This window comes from Epinephelus fuscoguttatus, linkage group LG5 (genome assembly GCF_011397635.1).
Source record: "Epinephelus fuscoguttatus linkage group LG5, E.fuscoguttatus.final_Chr_v1".
In the NCBI taxonomy this organism is placed as follows: domain Eukaryota; kingdom Metazoa; phylum Chordata; class Actinopteri; order Perciformes; family Serranidae; genus Epinephelus; species Epinephelus fuscoguttatus.
The window spans coordinates 34,340,690-34,363,989 of record NC_064756.1 but is presented as its reverse complement, the minus strand read 5'-3'; the positions used below and the strand labels follow the sequence as shown (position 1 = coordinate 34,363,989).

Sequence of the window (23,300 nt, the reverse complement as noted above, 5' to 3'; positions counted from 1 at the left end):
GACTGTTTTAATCTTCCAACACATGGCTGCAGTGCATCAGAGCCAGCAACAGATGGCAATGACGCACCTTTCCCATTAAAGGCAAGATGCAGCGCCTGTGGCACCTTTTTGTCCATGTTTGAAAAACAATCCTCATTAAGAAAATGACATGTCCCAGTGTTGGAGTAGAGATGTCAATTCATCAGGAAATCTCTACTAAACTAGAGAGATGAAACTTACAAAAAAAGCAAAGAATAATCTTGATCCTAATTAAGTCACATAACAAAGTTACATAAAGCCCAGGAAGCCTTCTATTTACAAAGAATTGTTTTGTAACACACTAGAACACACACACACACACACACACACACACACACACACACACACACACACACACACACACACGTCAAATCCACAAACAGTTGCAAAAACTGAAAATGCAAATTTGAATATGCCGGATTGGCTGAGTAAAGAAGTACACAGGCTTGACAAATAAAACACAGTGAGAGCACAACAATACAGATTGGCTTCCCATGACTGAGCACAGAAGCTCGCCGCCTCCCAGATCCCATGATTCATCTAAATAGTAACCCTCCGGTCCTTTCCCCTCCTCACTGCATTATTTCATCCATCTGCTGTGTTATCTGTAATGGTGGAGGATCACTATAAATGGTGTCGAAGGGCACTGACACAAACAGGCGAGTACATCTAACAGAGGAGCTTCCAGCCAAATCCCTGTGCAGTGGCTCAGAGTCCAGCATTACACAAGACCTGCGCAATGTTAATCTTCGGCTAAGGCTTAAGTGAATGAAACACCCGCCCTCCCTCCGTTAGACGAGCCTACTCAGCCCTCCTGGGCTTCAACTCAGAGAAACACACTCTTTCTACCTCCTACACACTTAGAAACAGGGCAGAGAGGAGCAGGCTGAGACATCATTATCCCTCCTCTGTCTGAGCGGGAATAGGAGAAGTGTGAGATCTTGGGTAGGCTCTGCATGAGGTTTCAGATGTACTGACACAGGCTCTAATACAATACATCAGAAGTGACTCAGGAAGGATGCAAAACTCTTACTATTGGCAGGACCTATTGACCAAACTGATGAATCAAAGGGACTCCACAGTTGATAATCAAATAATGTATGAATCTTAGATAATCAATTCTAACAAAAATGCCAATCATTTGTTAGTTCCAGCAACTCAAATGTGGGGATTTCTGACAGTTAATTGGACAAAACAAGCAACATCCAGACATCATCTTGGGCCATAGGCACTTGCGATGGATATTTTTCCCCCAAAGTTAAATCAGGTGATCATTATTCTTGTTCATTAGGACTAAAACACTGACCTGTGACTTCATCTGAGCAGCCTTCTCAGGATCCACAGCCAGGACGTGCTGGTAGTGGCGGATGGTGTGCTGGCGGTCCTTGTTCTCGGCACGGACGTACCTTCTCAGAGCTTGCAGGATGCGGTGGGGCTGAGGGGGACATGGAGTGGGAAGAAGAGAGTGTTGGGTAAATGAAACACAGCCATATAACCGATTCTGTGTAGTACTGCAAATATTGCTACATTCCTGTCTGTATGGATATAAGTGACATGACAGCTATTTCTTTTATTAAGTCATATAACAATCAATTGTTTTCTAAAGTGATGTTTATTGTTCTCGTTCCCTTTAAATGTTTTCATTCAAAGTATCCAGATTTCATCAGATTCAGGTCTATTTGATTTTATTTGATAACCCGCAAAATGATGAAATAATATGACCCACATACCCAATTAGCATTGAGCTTGTCATCAGACATGAGCACATTTTGTACGACTAAAGATGAAAAATAATGTTAAATTATTCTCTCCTCTGCACATCTTTTATATATCTGAGCAGAAGGATGACAAGAACAGTGTCAAATGTGAGGTGCAAAAAATCCATTGCTTATGACATGACATTAAATCTTCTGCAGCACCTACTGAAATAGCATCACACCACAGATGATGCAACTACCAATTTTTGAGGTGTAACAGAAGCAGGATTAGACATTACTGCTCTCAGGTCAGGCAGCATGATTACATTCGAAAAGAGTACAAAACAGAAATATTTAAGTCTTTCCTTTTCGGGTTGTAAGTCCAACACTGGTGGTTAGAGAGGCAACCAGCACCCTGCAACAGAGTGCCAAACTGTGTGCTGGCAAAAGGATCAAAAGTCTATTAGATAAGAGAAATTAAAAATAAAAAAAACACAGGGATTATAGCAGTGGGTTCAAATGTGATTGACTTTGTGCTCATGGAGGATTTTGGGATGTGTGGTTTTTTTTTGGCTGCAATAATCCATTTTCCTCATGATGAATTGCAAGTTGGCAGAGAGTCTTTTGACAGGATATGAGATTAGCCACAGGCCATAAGTAGTGTCAGGTGTGAGTGTGGTCTGACGTAAGTGTGTGTGTGTGTGTGTGTGTGTGTGTGTGTGTGTGATTCTGTTTGCACATCGACTGAGGAAAGGAAAAAGCAATAGACAGATGGAGAGAGGTGAGGGGAGGATAAAAGATGCTCTCAGAGGCCAATGTCTGGTGTTTACCCTGGGGGGGTCAGCCTGCAGGGCAGCCAGGTAGTTCTCCAGGGCCAGACGGCGTCGGTCATTCAGCATGGCCTCCACCCGGGCCAGGTGAGTCTCCACCAGCTGCTGCTTCTCGCTGGCTGCCTCCTCCTCCAGGGACTCCACCATGGCTTGGAAGTGCTACAAACAAAATCGTAAACACAGATAAATATGTATATGCACCTTAAACAGTTTGGCACCACAGAGCTATTTTGACTTCTACTTAAAAAAACAGCTCTCAGTTTCACTCATGTCGCCTCTCAGGCTTGTCAAGGGAGTTAGGGACTCATTTAGAAGTCTCCCCATTCAGACAGTGCCCCAATTTAGCCTTAGAGTGATAAAGATAGAGCAGCCGGGGAAAAGGGATCTTTAATGGCACAGGCAGTGAGGGACCCAGGGCCTGTAAGCCATCATATCCCACCCAAACAAAGGGACAAAGGGGGACTCCCAGGGGGAAGGATCAGTGTCTTACCTGCATCAATGTCTGCCTCTCAGCCTTGGGCAGGTTCTTAGCCTGGCGATCAGCCTCTTCCCACTCTTTTCTTACCTGGAATGAAAGAGATGGAAATGAAGCGAGATGCAAGGTGGTCCTACTGCACCTGTTGACTCAAAGTCAGTAAAACAGTAATACTTGTAAATGTAGATGGGAAAGAAAGCCTTTTGTTGCACATAGGCAAGAAACCCTTAAGGCCTTTGCACACCAATTCTGTATGTTTCATTCGCATTTTTTTTAATCCGTCATTAGATGAAAATTGTTTTGCAGAGAAACCTTGCATGATGAGTCTGATCTGCTTCATTGTTATAATGTTGTGAAAACTGGCATCACAAGACTAAATGGAAAGACATTTTTCCTCCCTTGCTTCTCTCCACCGGAGGTACTCTCCTGGCTGTTTACACTGTCTGCCCGCATCTTGCATTTGGCGCAGCGACTACCTGAAGTGGCTGACCTGTCCTTACTCTCTATCTCCACACTGTTGTTTTCTCTCTCTCTCTCTCTGTCTGTGTGCAGTTGTCATCCTCTATTAAATCCTCCTTCTCATCATCATCCATATGAATATTGCTATCTGACTGGGCTACATCAGTTATGAAATGATACTATGAACGAAAGTTTTGGAGTCAGTGTGTGAAACTGACTGACACGAAATGAGGTCGTATTTAATAATAATAATAATGATAATAATAATAATAATAATAATAATAATACATTTTATTTATATAGTGCTTTTACAGCTCTCAAAGATGCTTTACATTTAAAACCAAAGAAAAGAAGTACATGCATGTAAGTGCAAAGACATAAACAGAAGACAAGGACAATATAAAACAACAAGGTCCAAAAGCATAGTGCAAAACAAAGAAAAGGAGGGCACATGAGGAACCGAGAACGAAAAGCTAATGTTAAAGGTTAAAAGCGGATTTGAAAAGGTGGGTTTTGAGGAGTGATTTGAAGGTGGATGGATTTGGATTTTGTCACGGATGTGTATAGGGAGGGTGTTCCAGAGGGAGGGGGCGGCTATGGAGAAGGCTCTGTCGCCCCAGGTTCGGTGCTTGGTCCTGTGTGGGGGTGAGAGGAGGTTTTTGTCGGATGATCGAAGGTCGCGGGAGGGAGTGTGGTGGTGGAGCATGTCCGTGAGGTAGAAGGGGGCCTGGTTGTGGAGGGCTTTGTGGGTGAGGAGGAGGATCTTGAAATTGATTCTGTATGGGACAGGGAGCCAGTGAAGGTTTTGCAGGACAGGGGTTATATGTTCACGGGAGCTGGTGTGGGTGAGGAGGCGGGCGGCAGAGTTTTGGATGTACCAAGTTTGTTGAGGACTTTGGATGATGAGCCATAGAGGATGCTGTTGCAGTAGTCCAGTCTGGATGAGAGTTTCAGCGGCAGAGAAGGAGAGCAATGGACGGAGACAGGCAATGTTTCTAAGGTGAAAGAAGGCAGTTTGGGCGAGGTGGCTAATGTGATGTTCAAATGAGAGGTTATTGTTAAAGATGATACTAAGGTTGCGGATGAATGGGGAGGGAGAGAGGGTGGTGTTGTCAATGCTGAGGGTGAAGTTTTGTGTTGCTGTAGAGAAGGATTTTGGGCCGATGAGTATTATTTCAGATTTGTCACAGTTGAGTTTGAGGAAGTTGGCTTGCAGCCATGATTGGAGTTCAGTCAGACAGTTGGTGAGGGTAGAGTGGGTGGCCGGGGTGATGGATTTTGTGGAGATGTAGATTTGGATGTCGTCAGCATAGCAGTGGAAATGGAGACCATGATGACGGATGATGGAACCAAGGGGGAGTAGGTAGATGATGAAGAGGAGAGGACCAAGCACCAAGCCCTGAGGGACACCTTGAAGCAGGGGGACGGTGGCAGAGGTGCAGTTGTTGACGTGGATGAACTGATGTCTTAGTTTTACATGTTCAGCAGATTCAGACAAAAAATATGGACTTGGTGTGTAAAGGCCTTTAAAGTATGACTTGGGTCCTTAGCATATTCTTGGATTTAAAATTTCAAATTCTGGGAAAACTTGGCAAGCAAACCGACTGGCACATTTTGTGGCCCTGAATTCTCAACAGCTACTCTCAGCTGCATCCCAACAAGCTCAAGATAAATTTTAGTCTTAAAAAAAAAAAAAAAAGTTACACTATGGCTCATTTGAGTTATTTAAAAATCTATTTCTTCCTACTTGTCAAATCTTTCAACTTTCTTCCTCTTATTAATCCCATTGCAAAATAACAGCAAAAACAGGTCACAACCAGCATAACAGTTACTGAGAAACACTGATGCAAAACTAATCCTCATTTTACAGTTCAGTCAAACAATCTGCCTATTTTTTTCTATGACTCCTCCTTAATTAGGAAAATCAGTGAAGGACAATAGCTTTTACCTCATCAGTGCCATGTTCTGTTCATTTTGTAAATGTAACTGCTTTTGTTTTGTACTTTCTGGCTCTAAAGGGCTGTTATTGGGCAACTACTGCAGATTTTGGTAGATTAGAAACAGATTTAAAAGCCAGAATATTATTTAATTAGCTGGTATTGATCAACACCACAGATCATGTACACTATGTTCATACTGTGCAATTAAGCAGTAAAAATCATACTTTCTGCTCTTTAACTATTTGACCTGCCTTCATCTGGTAACTCACCCTCTCCATGCGGTTGCGGTGCCTGATCTCCAGCTGCTCCTTGGCCCTCTGGAAGCGACTGTGCTCCTTGTCGTCGGCTGGGGTCTCAAAGTAGATGTCCACATCATCGGTGGGCTGAGGAGTAGGTGGCATGGCTGCAAATTCATAACAGATGGTGAGCGGGCAGGGCTGCAAACTGACAACCAGGCAGACAGACAGACAGACAGACAGACAGACAGACAGACAGACAGACACACACACACACACACAGAAAGACAGAAAGGCACACTGGCTGATCCAGGCAGACACAGGTAGGCAGAAACACAAAGACAGACAGACAACTGGGCACAGAGAGGAAAAGAGAGTCGAAAGTGGAATACAGATTGAAGTTGGACAAAAATCCTCACAGAAGCACTCTCATCAGCGTTCTTCCACCCTCAGTAACTCTGATAAATTTAAAAGAATCTGACAGTCCTTCCTTTTGAATTCCTTTCATCTTCCCATTGGCTTTCTGCTGACAGTTCGCGTCTCCAACACTAATGGAAATATCTCTGTGTTTGACGGCTGGGTCATCTGGGGCGAGGCCAGAGGGCTGTGTTCTGGGTTCCTCTCTATACAGTCACGCAGGACTCACTCCCTGTGCCGCTGCAACTCCCAAAAACAATAACGCTTCAGGCTCGCAAACAGGAAGAGACCTCATCGTTTCACTTCACCATCAAAAACAAGAGGCACGGGTTAACGGATAAACGCATAGTTCCTGTTTTGAACATTACTGCTTCAGCTTCTAAGGTCATTTTATTTCCTGAAATAATAATGAACAATCCAATTGGTTATGACCATGAATATCATTTGAACTGATGAAAAGTGAGTCATTGAAAGGTGCAAAAAAAGGTGCCTGCTGACATATGCTGGTGGGATTCTAGCAAAAGTAGTGGCAGTGCTCTGTGAGCAGGCAGGCAGACAGACAGACAGACAGACAGACAGGTTGTTTTAAGACAGACAGAAACAAAACAAATGGCAGACGTTAACACTGACAGGACAACAGAAAAGAAAGAAAAACTCTAAAAAGTGTGTTTGAAGTTGCATGCATATGAATGAACACTAAATTAAGAGGGAAGAAGAATGTCATGTTTTTTGATTTGGTATTTTTGGAGTTTTTACTTAAATTCTAATTCGTATTCCAATTGAAAATTTTACTTGGAAGTCTTGACCTGTAGTGACAGCTAAGCTGGGTATTATTTGAAATTCTTCATTATTACCTCCAGTATGATAGTTTTGGTACTAATGCCAAAATCATACTTTTTTGATGCATTACTTTGAGTAAAATAAACATGTTTTTCTACAGAACCCTTCCCATTTAAAAAAAACAAAGCCAATTTACATAAATGTTTAACACCATCTAAATATTGACAACTGTATGGGGTGCCGTTTGTAAAGTGGCTCACGCTGAAAATAACATCAACATTTTGCCACATTTAGCTTCAAACAATGTTTAAAAAAGTGTTGTGAATTTTTTAACGTCACCTTTTACCACATTTACAGCAATATTTGTTAACTTAGAAATCTATTAAATAGTTAAATCTAAATATTAAATGTGGCACCTAAATGTTAAATGTTAAATTTAAATGCTAAATCTAAATATAAATCGAAATGCTAAATGCTAAATCTAAATCTAAATGTTAAATCTAAATATTAAATCTAAATCTAAATCTAAATGCTAAATCTAAATCTAAATGTTAAATGTTAAATCTAAATGTTCTGAGTGAAAGTAAATATTTAGCTAATATGCAAATTCACACTGCCGGTCACCGGAAGTACCAAAATAAAAGCTTGAGATGGTCAGACTGTGTTTATAGAATCAAATAACGAATTAAAACAAACTTATCGGGGGAAATGGACACTTGAACATACATTAGCGTGATAATAACTATCTAAAATAACAAGAAACGTGTTTGGAGAAATTTTATTTGATGTGTACTTTGAGTTGTGTCCCTTTGGAGGGAATCACCTTGTTGTTTACAAATACTTCCGGGTAGAAAACCAGCAGAGTTTAGCTACATATATATATATGCATATCTCACATTTTTCATGTCACTATATCACCGTTTAGACTAATCTGGTGTTTGTAAAGTCTATAAACACAATGACTGAACGAACATTACTATCACGTTCTGAAATTAATAACATGGTTATCGTTAGCCCCGTTAGCGGTGTCTGTAATGACTCATTAACTCTAAACGGTCCGTGAAAAAAAATATTTTTTTTCCAGCGGATGTCTTAGTTACAACATGATTGAGCTAACTGGAGTAGTTTCATGTCGTATCCGACAACGGGAGGCTTTTAACAGATGACGTCCTGATGTTATCTTTGCTGCTGCTGCAGCCACTGATGCTTTCTAGACATCATGGTTTCCCAAAACTGAATAAATACCACACATCGCAACACAAAACTGCTTTGTTAGCTCAATCATGTTGTAACTAAGACATCTGCTGGAAAAAAATATTTTTTTCACAGACTGTTAAAGAGTTAATGAGTCATTACAGACACTGCTAACGGGGCTAAGAGCTAACGGTTGTTAACTTAGCTTAGGTTGTTAGTCCCTCCGAAGGGACACTAACAACTCAAAATACACGTCAAATAAAATTTCTCCAAAAATGTTTCTTGTTATTTTAGATAGTTATTATCACGCTAATGTATGTTCAAGTGTCCATTTCCCCCGATAAGTTGGTTTTAATTCGTTATTTGATTCTATAAACACAGTCTGACCATCTCGAGCTTTTATTTTGGTATGCTAACCATGTGAACTGTGGTGGCCGATGCAAAAACGTAAATGGCCTTGTCTAGAGCCATTGTTAGTTTGTCCATTCTGGGCTACTGTAGAAACACAGAAGTGCGATATGGCGGACTCCGTGGACAAGGACCTGGTCCCTATGTAGATATAAATGGTTCATACTGTGCTAATAAATACACAACAATTCTTGTATTCAGGTGATTATATACTTAAGAAAATATACTTATTATACTATACTCAGTTTCTGCTAATATAACCCCTAAATCCTACACACTGGACGTTAAAGTTGTGAGGCAAATACCAAACAAAATCTGCTCCCAGCTTGTTAAATGTGAAGATTCTGTACTTCGTTTCAAATCACTGTAAATTAGATATATTTAGCTTTTGAAGTGTTGCCCTGACAAAATAAGCAACAAGCAATATGTTCCAGCCAAAACGATTAATTCAAAATAAAATGACACATAACAATCATTGGTTGCAGCACTTGTTATATCAGTGGAATAATAAAGGAAAAAAGTATGATGTTGTGACTGTTGTGGTGAAGGTGACATGGTAATAACAGCTGTAGAAATTTGATGAACGACAGCTGAAGACTGCAGAACAGATGTTCTGCTTATAAGTCAGTGAAAGACTAATCCTATATTATCCTACAGAGTTTTCAGCAGAGAGTCTGCAGCAAAGACACAAACACAGAGAGAGAGAGGGGTGTTGTCAAACCGGCCTCTGTCTGGTGAGACTTACTCAGGCGCTTGCACACGGCCATGCAGTACTCCTCTGAGTCGAAATTGTTGCGGTTGCCGGCACAGCCCCCATATATGAAGCGCACACACTTCCTCTGGCTCATGTCGAAGTGCCAGCGGGGCATGGAGGCACGGCAGGGGCCGGTCTCAGCCTCCAGGGTGCACACCGCTGCCAGGGGACAGCTTGTTAGATCATCCCGCCTCTGGGGGCAGCACTTAATTCCAGTCTCAATTACAAACACTCTGAAAACTAACACTCCTTACCTCTGCTACATCAAAAAAATATGATTAATTAAAACTAAACTAAACTCCTTTACATGAGCAGAATTTTGGCAACATATAAGGCAGGATGATTTGTCCTTGTACTCTTATAAAGCAGAACAGTATATCATAGTCTGCTCTGAGCTGAAGAAAAGGGTATTGCTGATGCATTCAGTTATCTAATTACAGTCTGGCAGAGATTTAAGCATAACTGCAGATAGTTTAAAAGTTAAAAAGGTTTGATTATATTTAATAGATAATATTTAAGTGGCAGGCAAAGTGCCAATAAGGGAGAGAGGGAGAGAGAAAGAGAGAGAGATAGAAGGGATGATAGCACATTATAATTTAAAACAACTCATTACAAACCTTTGACTTCCTGCAGAGTCTTGTCCTCATCTTGGCTCTCTGACATTTTGCTGCTCTCTTTCTTCTCATACTCGTCCTCCTTATCTGCTTCTTCATCCTCGTAGACATAGTGGTACTCCTCCTCATCTTCCTCGTCCTCGTCTTCGTCCTCGTGCACTGGCTCCTCCTTTGGTGTGGGCCGCTCATCAGTTGGCGTCTCACTTAGGAAGGGGAGGAGGCAGTGGTGATTGAGCGAAGGGGTGGGAGCCAGGAAGAGGGGTGATTTATCAAACAAGGCAGAACAGCTGCCATAGGTCAATGTCACAACACTTTAATTCATCCAGATGGCCAGTATTACCTGCCCTTCGCAAGAGAGCGGATGCTACCCTCATAATATTTCAAAGACATGCCATGATCATGAACACAGCCACATGCAGCCACAGACTGCTTACCTGTCCTCCACGGCATCCTCATCATCCAGGTCGGTCTCGTCAATCTCCTCATCCTCTACCTCCTCCTCTTCGTCGTCCTCCTGGGAGGGCAGGGAAGGTGGAGCGGACTCCCCAGCACGAGAGGCGGGGCAGCACACGTACTCGGTGCCATGGAACTTGTCAATGCCACAAGGCAGCAGCATGCCATAGCTGTGCAGCATCATGGAGCTCTTTGCACAGGCCTGACAGGGCAGAAGGAGTAATGATGTTATCGACTGAACACAGGGCTCCAGATTAATGAATCTGCCGTGGTTTCTAGGCCTCTTACTACTTTAAAGTATCAACTTTAGCTTTGACAAGGTGACATTAGTTTAACCTTTATTCATCAAGGGGAAGTGAAAGGACTACATCAACAATGATGTCCATGCCAGATGGAGAAGCATAAGAGTCATGGTGTGAGGAAACTGGAGGTTTAGTTAATTTAGTCACATGGGGGGTGTTGGTGGCTTAGTGGTAGAGCAGACACCCCATGTACAAGGCTGTTGCCGCAGCGGCCCGGGTTCGAGTCCAGCCTGTGGCCCTTTGCTGCATGTCATCCCCTCTCTCTCCCCCCCTTTCACACTTAACTGTCCTGTCCAATAAAGGCAAAAAGTGCCCAAAAAAATATCTTTAAAAAAAATAATAATTTAGTCACATGGTAGTGTTGACATGCTGCAGTAAGGCTCCTGTTTTTTTTTTTGCTTGTTTGTTTTGTTTTCAAAATATCTCAGATTTAAATCTCCAGTGTGTAGGGTTTAGGGGGATATATTGACAGAAATGGAATATAATATAATAAGTATGTTTCCTTTCCTCCTGCATACAGTCACACACACACACACACTTACACACATCACATTAGCCACAACTAGACTGGACTGTGGAATGGGCAATTTTATCTTAATCTAATTTCTATTTATGCACTTATTTTAATCTATATTGTATTATGTCTATTTTAATAGCACTGTGTTGTTGTTGATGAGGGGAAGTGTGGTTGTTGTTTTTTGTCTTTTATGAGCTGCTGGACAGCTGCATTTCTCTTCGGGGATGCTTAAAGTTCTTTCTATTCTATTCCTTTAGTGTATAAGCAGATTCTCGTCCACAATGTTTCTGCAGTGGCTCTAGATAGGCCCATTCACAGTTTTGCATCGGCCACTGTAGTTAGCAGCACTTCCGGGATGAGTGTCATCAGAAAAATAATGAACATGATAACCTGGTTTAAATCACCTGGTCAGTTTGTTTTGAAGAGGAAGAGACCTCTGTGAATAATTATAAAAACCTCCTGAAGAATGAGCAATGAATGAAGAAATCCTAAGCTTCACGCAGGGCACATGGGAGAAGTCTTTACCGCTAGATGTCAATAAATCCTACACACTGGTCCTTCAATTTTCACAAATTGAACTTTTAGCTGCAAAAAGACGCTATTCATTTTTCATTAAATCTTTTAGTTATTTTAAAAATACAATTTTAAAGAATACACTTGAATTCTAAGATTTTTCAAGAAAGAATAAACAAATAAATCAATCCAACAAATGAGGCTTAATGAATACTTCAGTTTGTCTAGTCAGCCTGTGCATTGCTGCAATTAACATAACATGTGCATGTTAGTTTTAAGAGAAACTTGTCATTTTATTTTCAAGCCCACAAAAACAGTTAAGTACATTTAAGGCAACCTTTATGTGACTGAGCTATCATTGGAGGTCTAGTAAAAAGTAAAATCGGAGCAAATCCCTGTTTGCAATCCACTGTCCTTATTCTTTATTATACGTGTGTACATGACTTCTTCCAAGGTATTTTGATAATATCATATAATTATAATACGGCCCAATTTGATCTCTAGTGGACACTCTGGCAGGCAGGTTCTGGCTTGTGGGTCATATGTCTGATGCTCCCGATATCCTGTATGTCTTACGAAACTCTTATGCTATGGCAGGATTTGGTATAATAATAATAATGATGATAATAATAATAATGATAATAAATTGGATTTATATAGCGCTTTTCAGGATATTCAAAGATGCTTTACAGAAAACAACAACAGCAATAAAATAAAGGTGTATAGTAGCTATCTAGCCTTAGTGACTGTGTTTACAAGGTCTTTAGTATCCCGGTTTTGATTGGGTTTTTTAAGTATCCCGTTTTTGTGTTTGTGCATGTAAACACCATATCCCGAATTCAGAAACCGGGTTATGCCCTTTTCCTGGTTTCAAGAAACCCGGTTTTGCCACCTGGAGTACTCCGATAGAAGCCGGGATACTGGAGCATGTATACACCTTATCCCAGTTTCATGAATGGTTCAACTACGTCACACAGCCGGCTGAAGGATGCCCTACTCATTCTGAAGTTTTCTCTCCACTCTGAATCTGTAAACTCCATGAGAACGATCCTATCCCACCAGTCACGGCTACGTATTTTCATCCACTGTTGCCTTGTACTGCGTGGTGGCAGTGACAGCCAAATACCTATCAAAGTTGGTGACATATTCAATATTTGTTGTCGCTCTCTCCTCCCATTGCTGAAGATGAAGTGGATGAGCCATAGCTGTAATGCGACGTGAGTATTTACTAACGCTAAGTCCGCTAGAAGCCACAGAGGTCTCATTTTTGTCTTACTTCTAAATACAATAAATATATCACATTTCCCGCTCAATCTGTTGTAAACAAAAGACGTAAAAGACGAAACACGCCTGCGCAGATAGGATGCAGTGATCAGAAAACGGGTTACTGGTATTTATCATGTATACAGGGATATGAATAACCGGGTTTCTCTGTGTTCCATGTAAACATCATATCCCGGATATGCTCAAAGCCGGGATAAGCTTCAAAACCGGGATACTAAAGACCTTGTAAACACAGTCAGTGATGCAACCAGTTTTTCATTTTATGACTTCTAGTATATTGTTAGTCCTTGACATAGTAACAGCTCTACCCACCTATGGTGTATAGACATACTGATTTTAGATCTACAGTAGTTCTCTTGGCACATGCTGACTAAAGTGATTAATGGGCCACACTTCCAAAAAGTCATGCAGTCTTTTAACTGATGTGCTATTTGTCAACAACACTATGCTTCATATATCAGCTAGGAGCTACTGAGTACAACTTCAGTCTAATGACTGCTGAGAAACTCCACTGGAGCAGTGGAGGATTAGCTGCCCTGCTTAAGAACATCTCAGTGGCAGTTGGTGAGCAAGCTGAGATTGGTTTTGAGTCATTTTTCTTACCCATATTTTCCCGCTGGTAAGATTTATTACTGCTTGGCTGTAGCAAATTTGTTATTGAATGTAGGTCGCTTGTGCCTCTGGATGTCACATTATCTGAAGCTGCAGATGATATTCGGATTCATGTATTAGTGTTACGGAAGAGTAACTGTCCGGAAGCACGAGGCAAGGAGAGACAAGAGCAGACGTTTGATGGGTTTTGTGAGCTGCTGCTCCTACTGTCGTGGTCAGAGTGGCCCCCAAGAGCCGTCTCTGGAGCTGCCCAGGGGGGGATTAGCTGCATTACAGCCACAACACTAATCTGATTAGGAGCTGAAATGTGAGGGCTCCTAGCCAGCCTGTGATCAGAGGACCTCAGAGACTCACAAAGACAGGTGGAAAGATATCAGGGAAGAGAGAGGAAAGATTGGAAAGTAATAAAAGTCTAACCAGTATGACAGGGAGAAGGCGTAAAACATTTGTTTAGTTTTATTTCTAAAGGTTAAAGGTAGACAATGCAGGTATTGTCACCTACTGTTTGTAAACAGTAGCAGCGAAAATAAATCCCAGATCTGCTATCTGTGTTTTTTTGTTGTTGTGTCCACGATTTTCATGGCTTTCTTGAATGCGTGCTACTCACGGTCTGACACCTGGTCACTACCTTTTTATTAAGTCCTGACCTCACCTGCAGAGGGCAGGGTCTCTGTGGATAAATACATCGCCACACACTTCTGGTGGGTCATACTGTAAGTGATAATTGAGAGGGATTATATTTGTATCAGTCTATACATTGTTCTTAGGATAATTCTGCATAGCTTACTTTTAAATTGATGCTTAAGACTTCCTCTTCCCACACAAACTTTCTTTTCCATTGCTCTGCTATCTTTGGGATGCAGCCTCCCACTGTTTCCTATTAAGTAATTCCGTCCTTACCTCTTTGGCCACGCCGTGCCACTGCTGATGGCTGACGCACATGTCCATACGCTCCTTGTGAAAGAACTTGCACTTCTCTGGAACCAGAAGCACGTCACTCACGAACTCGCCCACTGTAACAGCAAATCACACGGACCAATACGCCTGTTAGTCACACCACCAATCTGTCAAAAAAAAAAAAAAAAAAAAAAAAAAAAAACAGCAAAAAACCCTTTTCCTTGCCAGGTCACTGCTCAACAATGCTGCCAGGCTTAGAAACAATAAATCGCCAAGAGGACCTATAAAAGGAATACCAGATGAGATGAGTGGAAAAAATGGCATGTTTCAATAATTCATAGTTGCCTGGTACTTTACATTTCATTACGGTGGTATGACAGAAAGGGCATTTGACACTTGAACATCTGCCTGTGCACCTGAAGCTGAGAGGGATTCATCCCTCCTCTATAGCCACAGCTGCAACTCTACAATCAAAATGGCAGTGGAGAAAATCCGGTTTTATGCTGTGACTCTTTTAAGGTAGTCCAGACTCTTTCTGCAGGTCAATGATATAATTTTCTTGATGAATTAAATTCAGTGATGTTTTATTCATAGAAATAGCTGATAGAATGCGGATCTGGGAAAAAAATACATGACATGAAAGGCATCTTGTGAATTCCTATAGTTACAGGTTGAAAACCGTGTGCATGTAAGCATATGGTGCAGGGGTCATAAGAAAGATTATAAAGGACAGCGACTGCTGATTGGCTGGCAGTGTGATGAGGCACTCAGGTAGAAACACTGCCATCAGAAACAGATGGAAAGCCAGGCGGAGAGAGAAAGGATGAATAGAAGGTTGAGGGCAAAGTCCAGATCTGAGTGGCTGAGGAATGGGCGGACTGAAAACACACAAATGAGGGTCTGGAGGTTTCAGACCAGGGCTGGGAGCCGTCCTGTAACGGCTCATTTAGTGGTTCGCCGCGACCTCGGCCTGAGGCAGTGCTGCTGGAGCACTTCATATGAGCCAGACGAAGCAGGCAGGCAGAGGGTGAAAAAGCAGTGTTTTGGAAAATGAGAGGGTAGGATAGGAAGAGGAGAGAGCTGGAAATAGCAAAGGACTCAGCAGCTGCTTCTCATCTCCGCCCAGGAGATACAGTAACACCCCCTCATACAACCCCCCCCTCATCCCTCCAGACCCTCGTTCTCCTGCGTCTCCAGTTTGCGCCCAACACTGGTGAAAAGTAACTCGAAACATTTTCTCGAGTACTTTACTTAAATAGAAGTTTGCATGTTATCATGCCATTGAAAATTATAAACATTGTCTGGTTCCAGCTTTTAAATTAGAAATTTTACTGTTTTTTTCTGTTTCATATTGTTTCAAATAGAATATTTTTGGACTAAAACAACAAATTTGAGAAACCCCTCTTTGGAAATCTAGGAAACTGTGGTGGATTTTCTTGTCTGACATTTTAAAGAATAAACACTCTTCTATCACTACTTTTAATTCAGTACATTTCAGAGGGTAATATTGTGTTTTTATTCCATTCACTGGACAACTACAGTTGCTTTACAGATTAAGATTTTGAGATATGATACACTAATAGAATATGATACATTGTTATAGCCTGCCTAAACTACCCCACAGTATATTAAGTAGTTAAACTAACCACCATCTCGACTAGCTGTGGCATTAAAATAGGATAATAGATCTAAAATAACACTCTGGAAGTGGCCATTCTACACAAGTGCTTTTGCTCTTGATATTTTAGTGCATATTGCTGATAATACTTCTCTACTGTATTTTTACATAAGCACAATTTGAAAGCATGACTTACTTTGTAATGGTGTATTTTTACATTGTTTTATTGCTACATTTGCTCAAGTAAAACGATCCTAATATGTCTTCTTGTGCTCATTTCTCTCCCGCTAAATCCCTCCTCTCTTCACATCCAGAGAAAGAAACTGAGAGTGAGACCGACCTCCAGTAACCTTCAGTTCCATATCCTGCAAATCGGGTGCTAACTGATTCATTCACTCACACGCTCTCCTCATTTCATCTTTCTCTCTCTGTCTCGTTCTCTCACATTCACAGGTTACTTTGGTTGTGAGGTAGAGTGGGTTTCAAGCAGACACCATACGCAGTCACACTGCAGTGGGTGATGGATGGTGGTGTTTGGAGAGCAGCTGTGCCTTGCAAGCACCCCTGCTCTGTGTGTTTCTGTGTGTGTGTGTAGTTGTGCAAGTGTGTGTATGAGAGCATATAGTCCTCCTTCTCTGTGACCTCCTCTCCGCCTACTCTATTCATCTGCCTTTCCTTTAACCTTCTGTCTATCAGGAACCTTCACTAACAGTCTCCAGTCCCCAGACTGGCAGCACTACAGGCATCTAGGGAGTGTGAAGGTAAAAAAAAAATACACACAGTACAGTACGAATGATACCCTCAGTACTGTGAGGTGGTGAATTATTAAGCACCAACCCAGATCTGCTCATTGATAACACGGCTATTGTGTTTCAAGGACTTTCCAAAAGAAGCCTGCTGTTGGGAAATTTATTGTAAACAGTATGAAATCCGCATTTAATGATTCCATCTGTAATGTCTTACATTAAATCCATACTATGTGTTTCTCATCTTATAATCATTCAAAATGTTGAGGTTTTCTACCTCTGACAAAAATTAAAGCTGTAAGAAAATATTAAACAGCCTCATTAAACATTATTAAAATCTAAATAAGTTCAATGTAGTTGTTGTCTAGTGTTAGTTCTTGCCATACAGTTTGAGAATATCAAGTTCCAGTCTTGTGTTTTGATTTTTTGGCACTGCCCTTCTGTTTACATTTACATTATGTATTGTGCCCTTTAAGTGGAAGAAATCTGATCCGCCACCATGAAAGGATTACATGGGGGAGACATGACCAAAACCAGGAGGAAGCTGGAGGCTGATGTTACATAATGGAAAGAGCATTTGTATTAAACTCCTGGGTTCTAGCTCATGTTAAGAACGTTCCAATTTCAGCAAAGATTTATAGTTTTTAACAACAGACAGTACCTTTGCTTTAACCAGTGCTTTCGCCTAAGTCTAAGCATTAGCTAACCTTTCACATACTGTAGGTTAAATCTGTGATACTGTGCCACACTGTGTTTCAAAGTTCAGCCGCAGTTCAAAAACACTTCCAGAGGCAAAGGAGTGAATAGAGCCAGAGGTGTGGTGCTCTGAAACAAGCTTGGGTTTGTATCTGTTATCAGCTTATTCACAATCACGAGACTCGGCCTATATCTGATGATATCTGTAGTTGTGACTGTGTGCCCTGCCCTTCTATAAATCCACAGCATTAGTCAACAGGAAAGGCAAAGTATGTGTCATGTCTGTAAATGTTACTAATTCAGTTCCACTTCTCACCAAAACACAGCCTTAAACTACTAAGTCCACATGGTAGAAAGTAGCTCAAAAGCCAAAATAAAGCTATAATATGCCTGAAATAAAAGTAATTTATTACTGATAGCTCCCAACAGCAACAGAAAATAAATATAAATTTGCTTTTTAATGGATCCTTATTTCCCTGAAAATGCTTTCTTTGCATGGATGTTCTTTTCTGCTGCAGTCTGTGTTGTCCCAGCAAATTTTCCCCCACAATTTAATCATTGTGTAACAGATAGTCTGCCATGTACACTAACCAACACCCCAGTCACACATCCACAACTGACTCTTCTCACTATACCAGACATAATAATAAAAAAGTCTCTAAAATAATCCTCTGCTGTTTGACAAAGACATCATGCTGCAGGGATTAGAGTGCCATGGAACAAAAATCACATTCATTTGCAGAGCCATTGTTTGGGGACAGGAAACACGGAGGGATTGTGGCTCTGTGACTGAGCCTTTGCATGGAGAGATGGGATACAGCATAACCCATCTCTCTTTTTTACACTGAGCTCCTTCCTTTGCACTTGCATTATTCATATAAACCTATTAACTTGACACGGGTGCTAGTCTGGCCCTTTTAATCACATACTTCAAGCTATAGCCCACCTCTCTTTGGTCTATTTCATTTATTTTTGATTCAACTATAATTAATGTACACTGATGAATATAAGGCAGGATCTCTGATGTCCAACACTATGTGAACATAACAAATAATGAATAATTCAAAAGTAATCTTCATTGCTTTTAATGTGATAGAGAGGCCTGACAAATACTGGGCTGCAGAGGTGTGGTGCGATGAGGTGGCAGAGGCATGCCATGGCTCGTAGCATATGATCAGAGCCCTCCAATTAAGCCCCTAACATGCTCCATTACATAATTAAGCAGAAACCTTCTCAATAGCCTCCTTCTCGCCAACACCTTATGTTTATCTCTCCTTCTCCATCTGTCTTCTCTGTTCTCTCTGTTCAGACTCCTCATTTGCAATCCAGCAGAGCAGCAGAGGAGGCCTTTGTAATTTGATGAGGCATGAGTGCGCAGACCTTTAACAATGATGACAAAAAAAAATGTGCAAGAACAAGCAATGAAGCTATTTAATTATTCCAGGAGAGGTAATGGGATTGTTTCAATCAAATGGCACAGTTGCTGAATCATAATGAGAGGTCAGTTGAGTTGTTGAGGGATGCAACAGCCGAGCACAGGGAAGACAGGAGGACAGATGCGTCGAGGTGTGGCAGGTAGTCAGAGTGAGACAGCTTCAGGATGTAAGATGAGAGCAAACTGGAGGAATTTTGGAAATGGATTCTGCAAGTGAACCTCCCTCATTTGTATTCCTGTCTCACCCACAGAGTAGCCACTCCAGTTGTGGTGTTTGCTGTCCCATGAATTTCCCAAAAGCCTCCTCTCTGCGTTTGCCAAAAATGCTCTTGAATGGTAGCCCATTTCACAGTCCAGTGCAACTGCTAATGGCTTTTTTCATCCCGGAAAGCGGCACAACTCAATCAGCAAGAGGCTCTCGGACAGAGGAAGGGTGCCGGGAAGTGTTTGCAGCATAGAGGAAGATGTTTTTTTTTCCCTGACATAGCCGGACAAGTACTGAGAGGAGTCTTGTTTCAGAACTGTATTTCTCTGTTATTGCAATCCTCAGAGGCAGCAGGAATGTGCTGTGTTCTTGCAAGTTAGGGAGCACAGAGAAATGTGGCCTGCAAAGTCTGAGGCTGTATCTGACATTTAATAAACCAGAATATAGCCATGTTGCCACTGCTGATTACAGTGATGCTGCAGGAGACAAAGGAGGGAGAGAGGTGTGTATGACGGCACAGGCGAATGAAGAAATGGGAAGTAATAAAGCAGGCCTCCTCACAGACCTCCCTCTCACTGACCCTGTGTGTCTGTGTGAGTTTATGGCCACTGTCTGAGGGGGGAAATAAGATTGTGCTTTATTGCTCAACAAGCCTCACCAGCAATAATAGCCCTCCCTCCCCCTTAGCCATCCTTTCTGAGAGACATTAGCTCCCATCCAGCCTGGATCTGCTCAATCTGCAGCTCAAGGCCAGGATTAGTCAACTGAATCAGGCTCCAATATTGCTCCATGTCACCTCTGCCTATAGCTAAGATATATATTAATCTCTTCCTATTCTACATTGAATGAAGGACCTATATAGAAGGGTGGAAGGGTCAATGGAGAGCACCTAACATGAAGGGTCATTTAAAGCCCTCGAAGCGGTTCCCCCAGCCCTTGAACTACTTATTAGTGTACAAGCTTACCTAAGCATTTGTAAGGCACCACAATGTGGGCATGTCCTTTGCACACCTTCTTCTCCTTCTTGCACCAGTTCTCAATACGAATTGGCTGGTTGGCTTCCACCACGTTTGTGATTTGGAGCTCGGGATACATCTGTTGGAAAAAGAGGCAGAGAACATATACTAAATAATGACAGATGTATTTTGTATGTATGTTTATATGTGCAAGAGAGAGGAGGTGTGATAAGTGGAGCTTGAACAGGATCCTTTAATCCACACTCTATACTCTCTAGATGCCATCTACTCAACCATGAAAGAGCGCGCAATTTACACTTTCCCCAAATGCCATCAAAATGTCATCAATAAATGAAACTGAAGCTTGTGGAGGGGGCTTCTTGAAAATGTACAGCCCTACTTTGTTTCTTGGCCAGCTGGATAATAAACCATGACAGTAGTACCAGCATCTTCTTAGGTTAGGAGATACAGTAGTAGGAACAAGTAAATAAGAGCCAGGATATTCATATCTTGGAAAAAAGTGTCCTTAATTTTAGTGACCGCTAGTGAAAATGACAGTTGCAGGGTCTGCTAATTGAAATGCCACCCACTGCACTGTAAATAATGTCTGTCTTACAGGAACAGCTCAATAGCCTCTCTGATGACTAATCACAGTAAAATGAAAACTGAATTCTTCCACCTTAGTAGCCAATTCCCCTCAATATAATCTGTGTGTTAAATCTGAAGCTACTGCCAGTTAATTTATCTTAGCAAAAGAATTTAAAACAGGGAAAAGAGCTCGCCTGCCATGTAACAAAATCTGTCTACCAGCACCTCTCAAGTCAACCCATTAATATGCTATATCTTGCTCAATTTATCCAGTGATCACTGCAAGGGAGCGTGGATGTCCAGCAAGAAGAATGTTGAGCAGACCTAAAGTTGTTTGAATATGATTCATGTGGTGACATTAAAAAAATCAACATGATAATCTTTATTTCATTTATTTCAACTTGGCTTGTTTTTGGCATGACAGAAATAGTTTGAGAACCACTGATTTGATCTGATGATCTGTCATTTCGTTGCTTGTACCTAAATGACAACATACTTTCTGCCCTTTTCTAACTGACCTTGGTGCTTGAATTTCACCCCTTCTCTTAAATTGATAGCATGCATGGACATCAGAAATGTGTCCGTGTTGCAGTGACTCACCTCCTGGCAGTACTGCAGCACACCCTCTTTGGTTCCTACGCAGGTCTTAGTTCCTGATGGGTCGGGTTCCCAGCGGCCGGTCTGAATGTTGACATGCATGTTGAGTTTTCCGCAGAACATCGCCACCTGTGGCTCTGCCACGGCAAACCCTGTGCCTGCATTGGCTGCTAACGCCTGTGGAAAGACGAAAAGAGAAAGAGAAATTGGGGTTAATGCAGTCAATCATTATACAGTCTATAAAGACTGGGGAGTATTGTGGCTGAATTCACTTGAAACACTGTCTGCCCCACTTGCTTTTCTCATAAACCTTGTTATGAGGCTGACACAGAAGTCTGAACACAGCTTCTGTACTGCAATGGATAACTGCACTAGGTGTGATGGAGCAACATCAAAACTGCCTGTCAACGCTTGGCTTCTACTGCGATTCAAAGCTGCAGTGCTGAGAGAGCAGAGGGGCTCAGACGGGAGACAAATTAAATGCACCTCGGGAATGTTTGGCTAGGTTGATGGTTAAATGAGTAGGGGTTTGATTGGATTTGTGCACAAGGTTTTTGCTCTGTTGCCCATTGAGTGACTGAGAGGCTGCACACAGAGAGCATGAGAGAAGACAAAAAAACTTGCAGTCGGTCATGGCTCACAAACCAGGACATTTCTAGTTGTGGGCAGAGTTCTGCTCATCCAGGCCTCCTGGGATCTATGTCTTTCCACAAAGGATGGATCATTTATTCTTCTAGGTAAACAATGATGGTTCTTCATCCAACATATGTGTACTGTGCAGAGACATATAAAAAAACAGTATATTTGAGGGAATGAAAATGTGTTCTCAGTTACTACAGGGAAAAAAAGATTTTGTGATTTCCTACCAGAATTTACCATCTTTGTTTACCTCCCAACCCTCTGAACATGAGAGGAAATCTGCTATCTTCCCCCCCCGCTGTCCTTCCTGTCATCATTTACTGTGCCCTGCAGTTCCTTTAGCAAGCAGGAAGCAGGAACGCCCAGCCGCCCCTTCCTTTACTCAATATAACTGCACACCACTCCATTGAAAATGGACATCAATTGTCCAAAACAACTGTGTAATCAGCTTTTACACGATTGCCTTTCAAAGGACACAGTGTAGTGCTTGCATCAGTCAACAGCTCCTCATTGAGACAGTAACATTGAGACTGCTAACACTCGTCTGATGCTAAGGGTGTCACAACACTGGAAACTCTAATGAATCAGTGAGGCGATGTAGCTCTGCATGCCAAACTATCCCAAAACACACACCAGGGAGCTTCCAGACAGGAAGTGGAATGGAACTGATCCCCTCTTGATTGTCATAATGTCATTGGGCTGAGCAAACAGGCTTCAGCCCCAGAGAGAGATCAAGGGAATGAGTGAGGAGTGTTGCACTCAAATGTCTGACTATTGCTGGGTCCTCAGCAGTGCGTAGTGGAGGGTATATGCAGGTATATGGGGTATACTCACTTCTTTTTCTGGCTGTTTACAGTATAGCCACCTATAAGCTAAAAGGCCTCTGGAATGTATAAATTAGGAGAGTAAACTCACTTCCTTCTCAGTAACCTAACCATCTACCTAGTAGTACACCCACCTCATCAACTACCACTACATTACTATTTGCCTTGCAGAGACAGCAGCAAAGGTGTCCTCTGCAGCGCAGAGCGAAGGAGAAAACAGCTGAAGAGGGAGACTTGAGTAACTGTGTGTTAGACAAAGCTCTCCATCTAATTCTGCGCAGGCTCCCAGGCTGATAATACGCACAGAACAGAGTAGAGCGAGGACAAAACAAGTGCTGTGTAATCAGCAGTTGGCTGTAGCGTGTGATGAGCCGCAGAGCCAGCCAGAGCTGAGTATGCACGCATACACACACATAAAACTGAATACAGCTCCAGCCACATGCATATATTCAGCCGCACAAGCACATTGGTGCCCACGCAAACACATATAACACAGTATCATAAAACACACCAAAAAAACATGCATACAGCCACATAGTCACGTGTTTATCCACGCTGGCACACACTGGACTATCTTGATTTGGTCCTAGAGGCAC

At 41.9% G+C, this 23,300-nt stretch overlaps 1 protein-coding gene across 5 annotated transcripts in view; it reads right to left on the bottom strand.

The window, feature by feature from the left end:
• aplp2 (amyloid beta (A4) precursor-like protein 2) overlaps window positions 1–23,300 on the bottom strand; it is a 63,587-nt gene that overhangs the window by 10,974 nt on the left and 29,313 nt on the right. For 4 of the 5 annotated variants that reach the window (XM_049575426.1, XM_049575424.1, XM_049575427.1 and 1 more), the window contains exons 2-11: window positions 21,245–21,418; window positions 20,066–20,195; window positions 14,404–14,516; window positions 10,257–10,477; window positions 9,826–10,025; window positions 9,200–9,367; window positions 5,689–5,822; window positions 3,036–3,110; window positions 2,546–2,704; window positions 1,325–1,453 (exon numbers count right to left, since the gene is read on the bottom strand). In XM_049575426.1, coding sequence (XP_049431383.1) covers window positions 1,325–1,453; window positions 2,546–2,704; window positions 3,036–3,110; window positions 5,689–5,822; window positions 9,200–9,367; window positions 9,826–10,025; window positions 10,257–10,477; window positions 14,404–14,516; window positions 20,066–20,195; window positions 21,245–21,418 — 1,503 coding nt within the window. The remainder of the gene's footprint in view (window positions 1–1,324; window positions 1,454–2,545; window positions 2,705–3,035; window positions 3,111–5,688; window positions 5,823–9,199; window positions 9,368–9,825; window positions 10,026–10,256; window positions 10,478–14,403; window positions 14,517–20,065; window positions 20,196–21,244; window positions 21,419–23,300) is intronic. The other variant, XM_049575428.1, reaches the window with a different exon arrangement.